The sequence below is a fragment of the Cystoisospora suis genome (genome assembly GCF_002600585.1).
Source record: "Cystoisospora suis strain Wien I chromosome Unknown contig_1010, whole genome shotgun sequence".
In the NCBI taxonomy this organism is placed as follows: domain Eukaryota; phylum Apicomplexa; class Conoidasida; order Eucoccidiorida; family Sarcocystidae; genus Cystoisospora; species Cystoisospora suis.
The window spans coordinates 69,142-75,315 of NW_027153811.1; the positions used below are offsets into that span (position 1 = coordinate 69,142).

General features: G+C 44.2%; 1 protein-coding gene across 1 annotated transcript in view; it reads right to left on the reverse strand.

The window, feature by feature from the left end:
- CSUI_002369 (phosphodiesterase alkaline phosphatase d family protein) overlaps positions 1–6,105 on the reverse strand; it is a 10,468-nt gene extending 4,363 nt beyond the window's left edge. Inside the window, exons 1-5 of the mRNA XM_068062571.1 lie at positions 3,871–6,105; positions 3,126–3,245; positions 2,018–2,308; positions 580–649; positions 50–161 (exon numbers count right to left, since the gene is read on the reverse strand). Of these exons, the coding sequence (XP_067925460.1) occupies positions 50–161; positions 580–649; positions 2,018–2,308; positions 3,126–3,245; positions 3,871–4,339 (1,062 nt within the window). The 5' untranslated portion in view covers positions 4,340–6,105. The remainder of the gene's footprint in view (positions 1–49; positions 162–579; positions 650–2,017; positions 2,309–3,125; positions 3,246–3,870) is intronic.
- Between the last annotated feature and the right edge of the window lie 69 nt (positions 6,106–6,174).

Sequence of the window (6,174 nt, forward strand, 5' to 3'; positions counted from 1 at the left end):
ATCTATCCTTAAATCTATCTATGAGTGTGTGTGTGCATTTTAGACCGACCTGTATAGATGAGCCGATGACATGTACAGCCGCAGTGGAGTTAGTGAGCTGAGCTTCAAGCCATTTCCATTGCTCTTCTCCTAGTAGATCTCCATTATAAGACGACCCCCATCTAACACAACCACACGAAAAGAGAAAGAAAGAAAGAAAAATGAAAAGAGAGCATCCATCAAAACCGGAAGATCTTCTTGCATGTACAGCAGCCTCTTCTTCTTCGTAACTCAAGACGTCTTTGACTTTTCTTTCCTCTTGTCTTCTTTACACTCTGGAAGTAGTAGTGTAGTGGCAGTAGATACAGTAAGGCCGGAAAAAGAGAAAGATCATGACGCGACATGAGAGAGACATGATAGATACTCATATCAGTAGCAGGAGTAGAGATAGCTGAAGGTAACCGAAGACTATAGAGTGCAAACAGGCTTGCTCGGATAAAAAGATCAAGAAGAAGACGGCGACAACTACTGCTGCTGCGTAGTAGTATCAGTGGTAGTGCGAGTTGAGAGAGAGAGGGGAGAGATAAGAAAGATCTTTACCTGAAGAGATGACAGAGCATGCGTGTGGTGACAGCTATATACGCAAAGAAGCTTATGTTGGCAAGCGTCCCTGATCAAGCGAAAGATCCATAAAAAAGGAAAGAAAGACACACAAAAAAGAAAAAGAAAGAAAGAGAAAAAGTGTGAAAGAAGAAGAGAAGAAAGAAAGATGGAGAGAAGATTACCATTTCTCTTTCTCTCTCTCCTCCAATTTGTCTGCTGTGTTGTATCTAGGTTGATTCAAGTATGTCTGTCTATCTCTGTTCTCTTCTCGTCTCTTTTCATGAAGAAAAAAGAAGAGGAGACAGAGAAGAAGATCCACAGGAAGGAAAAGATCATGAGAGGACAACCGATGCTAATTACATAGTGAGAGAACGTAGCGAGCTTTCTGTAAAGAGAGTCAATACAGGAAACCCATCTCCATACATACATGCATGTTTCAACCTGATCGAAGACAACGGAAAGAAGACAAACAAGACCTATTCCTACTGCTAGTATACGTCCTGCTACTTCAACGCCTAGACCTCTCTCCCCTGCAGTCTTTCGTGAAGTCTAGAGAAGAGAAGTCGATGAAAAGAATGCGACCTTATCGTTGTAGCAGAATCGACAAGAAAAAGAAAAAAAAAAGAAACTTGAGATAGACGAAGAAGGTGAAGATGAAGAAAAACAGGCGAAGAAGACCAGCATTCTCCACTCTCTTTATCTATCTGTCTCTGAGCTCCCTATTCATCTATTCACTGGCGTTGATTCCTCGTATATAAGACGACTGCTACTTATACTCGGGCGGCTCCAACTCCATATCATCTTCTACTTCAAACAGGTACTCTTACAAAAGATACTTTTCTCTTGGCTCATTCTCCTCATTCACAGAAAGACAGAAGAAAGTCGAGCAAAGAAGAGAAAGAAAGACCGTAAGATGTACTAATTGATCTAAGTTACGAATGTCTTGAGAGAGTTTATTGCTTATGTAACATCTTCCATAGAACTCCCCTTCCTAGCCGGATGGCGTCACGTTGTGTAGCTACTTGCAGCGACTTGAGATATCATCCTTATACGATGCGAATTCCCTTGTTTCTCCCATTTAGGCTGACGTGTAGATGATCGGGAATCAAGTCGCCACGGACAACACGCAGGTTAAGGGGCCTGTAGCTACACTGGAGAGATATCAGAAGATGAAGAAAACGAAGGAAAAGAGAAGAAAGACGAAGGAGCGAGACACCAGAGACACGAGGGGGAGGTGAAGAGACGGCATGAGGAGACGTGTTGGCGAGTCTTTCTGAATGATGCCAACTACATTACGACTAATGGACTCGTTTGAGAAGACAGAGAGGAAAAGAGTTAGAAAAGACAGTAAAGAGAGAGAGACATTTCTACAGAGAAAGAAAGAATAAAAGTTTGGAGAAAGAGAGAAGAGTTGATTTGGGTTGTTTTGCTATACCAGCGCTAGGGATAAGATGATCGTCTCTCTCTCGCCGTGTATCTAGGAGAATCACCTTCACTTCAGTTCCTTTCTTAAACTTCATCTTCTTCTTCTCCTTTTCGTTCTCGCCATCTCTTTTTCTTTCACCTTGCTCTTCTGCCTCTTCTTCAGGAATTCCAAAGACATGTGAAGAGTAGACACCGTGTCTTTCTGTACGTCTTGGTGAATCCTCAGGGATGTCTAGAAATCGTAGATAGGCTTCTTGAAGCTCTTCACGATTCGCTTGATATTTACCTCCATCATTCATACCTGAAGAGTTTATTTTTAAAAGAAATGCACGCCAAGAAAGCAAGAAAGAAAGAAGAACTTCACACTGCTATACATAGGTGTCTGCACATACACCTCGGCACAGAAGTCCATTGTTAAACAGTATGTACTCGTCATCATCCATCTATTCATATAGAGCCGCCATACCAATACTACACACACCCCTCAGCAAAAGACTTCTCGTAGAATAGCTGAAATCTCATAGGTCCAGTTTCCTTGGTCCTTTCGTACTAGAGGGGAAGACTTCGTCACACATACATCGATACATATATACACCTACACCACTGTACATATATATTTATCTATATCTATCAGTCTGTCTCTCTCTCCCTCCACGTATTCTCGAGTCAGATACAAGTGCCGCGCCCTATACGCGTACATATAGATATATACACATTATGTATATATAGCGATATTCACAGGCGCTACCATGCATGTACCTACCTATAGGACAGATGGAGATACAGACATGGATCTACATAGATAAGGGTGATTATATCTGTAGGAATATCTAGAGTGAGCGATAGATAAATTAGAGGAGTGACGGGTGAGGATAGAGTAACGTGAAGACTGTCAAGTGTATAGACACCAAAGCAAAGAAAACAAAACAAACCTATTGACCGTTTACTGGGATCGTATAGGAAAAGAGAGAGAAGGTATCCAAGTGCAGCTTCTCCTTTTCCTTTCTTATCTCTATCTATCTTTAATCTATCTTTAATCTATCTTTGATCTATCTTTGATCTACCTATCTATCTATTTTTCTTTTTGCTTCAACTTGATTGCTTGTGTGTGCGTTTACCGTAGTCATGGTCATCCCAGGTTCCGTCGAGAAATTGGACCTTCTGGCGAAAGGAGCGATAGGCGGGTACGTCCTTCACTTGCTCTAAGGCCTCTCTCTGAGCCTGAACTGTATGATCTCCTAAACAAAATAAACGATAATAAAAGGAAAGAGAGAAGAAAGAAGAAAGGATAGAAGAAGACAGGAAACAAGAAGATGATGGAAGGAAAGGAAGGAAGCAAGAAAGAGAAAGAGAGGAAGAAAGAAGAAAAGAAGACAGAGAAGACGAAGATACAAGAAAAGCACGTAGAAGAAAGCAGAAAGGAAGATAGGAGAAAGAAGAGAGAAAAGAAGAAGAAAAGATGGGAGTCAAGAGAAAGGGAGAGAGAGAAGACGATACACACAAAGAGGGAAACGTTTTTCCTCTGAAGACGACGTGTCGCAGCTAGAAGAAGAAGAATCTCGGAGAGAGCATGAAAGATGGAGGAAGAAGGGTGAAAAGAGCAGAAGAGAAAGGCCAAATAGAACAAGGAATGAATGAGAGGCGAGGAAAAAGAATGAGAGAGAAGAAAAACAAGGAGACAGGAGACACTATGAGTTCTACTGTGATGACACGTACGGGCATCAAGAGGTGTATGTACACTAACAATCGCGTAAGTTGGTAGAGCTGAAAATAGACAAGGTCCATAGGAAGTGAAACATAGATAGAGACAAAGAGAGAGGTAGGAAGAAAGAAAGAAAGAAAGAAGAGAGACGAATCCCCTACGTGAATAGCCTGCGTCTCCAAGCCATATCCATGCCGTGGGGTTTTCATCCGAGATGCGCTGCCAAACTTCATTCTCAATTCTCTCATACTTCTTTGCCCACTCCTCTTCTATTGCGGCAGGTTGTTTCCCCTGTACATACACCGCAGCTTTCTGCCACAAAGGACGTCGTCTTTGATGATAGGTCATAAAGCAAGACCCAAAGGCTAAGCGCTTCAGAGGAATAGGGACAACTGTATCAGGTTCCGATAAAGATGGTGGAACAAAAGAAGAAGAAGAGGGATGCGCTTCAGGAGAAGTCGCGGAATCAGAAGCGGAATTGGCTTCACAGAAAGGAAGTGGAAGAGAAGATGAAGAGAAATGGTCGCCCCAGGGAGAGAGGATGGACGGTAAGAGAAAGAGGAGAGAGAGAGAAAGAAGAAGAAAAAGAACTTTCGGAATGAAACATCCTTTCATTATGTTGACTATCATGATGATTACTATCTACACATGACCTTAGGCGTCTTCTTGTCCGTGATAGATAGAGAGAAGATATTCAGAAGTGCATCTCTCTACTGGAGTGCCACACCCCTTCCTATGCCCTGCTATGCCGTTCACGTCGTAAAATGTTTGATCTGAGAGAACGACGAAAAGGAGAAGAAGGATGAGAAACAAAGGAGGAACAAGATAGATAGAAGTAGAAGCTTTCCACAGACAAAAGAAGACACGCAGTGTATCTGGGAGAAAGAAGAAGCGGAAGAGGAAGAAAGAGTTGCTAGATCAGAGAGAGAAGTTCATAAGCTGTGAAGATAGATAAGAAGAGATTTCTCTTGTACCATAGCGAGAATGTAAGGTTGCAGGACAAAAAGAGGAGTAAATTTCGCGTCGTCTTCTGAGAAGAGAAAAGAAAGGATTTATAAGGAATAGAGATGCTGGTAGAAACCTTACAAAGGGACTTCCGCCTAAAGAGGTGGAGAAACACGAAGCTAACAAGAAGAAGAAGGAAAAATTGCGACGTGTCTTCTCGTGGCTTTGATCTCCTATACAGAGACAGAAGACATCTCGAGCACCCTGCCACATTACAAGGAAGTGCTGAAAGGTCAAAATCTAGACGGATACATTAATACAAAAGGCTACCTTATCACGGTAGACCGTGGGTGGGAAAGAAAAGAAACAGAGAAAGAAAGATAATCCAGACACGGCAGCAAAGGTCTCGATCTGTGAGATAGATGAGAGAGAAGTACGAAAGAAAGATCCTCCTCGCCGCCGTACACATACAGGGGAATGACAAGAAAACAGAAAGAAACCCAAGAAACTTGAAATCGTCCTTCTCGTCAAAGTAAGGGTGATGTTGTCTCATGAAGAAAGTCGACTTCAATAGCAAGAGAAGAAAAACTTTCCTCGGTTTGTATGCTGACTGATCTCACAACTACAGCAGGGGTAGCCGCACACCACCTTCTCTGTCGCGCGGACAGCCGGAAGGGTTCTTTTGCGTTTCTTTCTCTCACTGCAGTGCGAGAAAATTTCGAAAGGGCCTACGCAAACCTTCTTCACCATAACTTGTTAACTGTCTTGCCGTCGTTCTTCTACTCTTTCACCTCGGGCACGCGAAAAGACGGAAAGAAAAGACGCACACACACATGCAATGAAAAGAAAAAAGCAAGCTGTTATCGTACACGAGGGCGCTCCACCAATCCCTGCACCCGTGAGTTCGCACTGTGCCGGCCTCGTGGGGGCAGAGTAGCTTAGTTATTGGTTCCTTTTTTGGAGAAATCACACTTCTCCTTTCTGCCCAACTATTATCCCCTTCCCCAAAAAAGCAATACCACCCCCGGAAGGCACGTTCCCCCTAGGCATCTCCCTCCGACCGGGAGCGGCCACAGACTTGTCAGGGAGCACACGTCAAGAGGATGCGCGATCGTTGTGCGCGCCTGGGCTTCCATAATTCCTCCCCGGCCGTTGCAGGCAACGTCCCCTGTTGCTAGCCTCGGGAGACTCGCTTCTTCGTTTCTACGTAAGAGCTAAAGGCGGTCGGATGCCGGGTGCATTTAACACATTAGTACCAGATTTATTGCCGATCTAGCGGTAGGGAGGCCGTGTACTTCATAGCCATGTTGTCGTGACTGAAGTCACTGTCACGAGTGTCACCCCGGCAGCTCGGCCCTGTTGGACTACCCGTAGCGTCATGCATTGCCAGCGACTGAGTTCGCCCATGCTGCGTTGGCAGCTTGTGGCTGTACCCGCGCTGCCGTTTATGCTGAGCTTTTAGGCGTCTACGTCGGTGCTCGGCGCCCCTGGACTACCCGGCTCTGCCTTGCCTCTCGGCG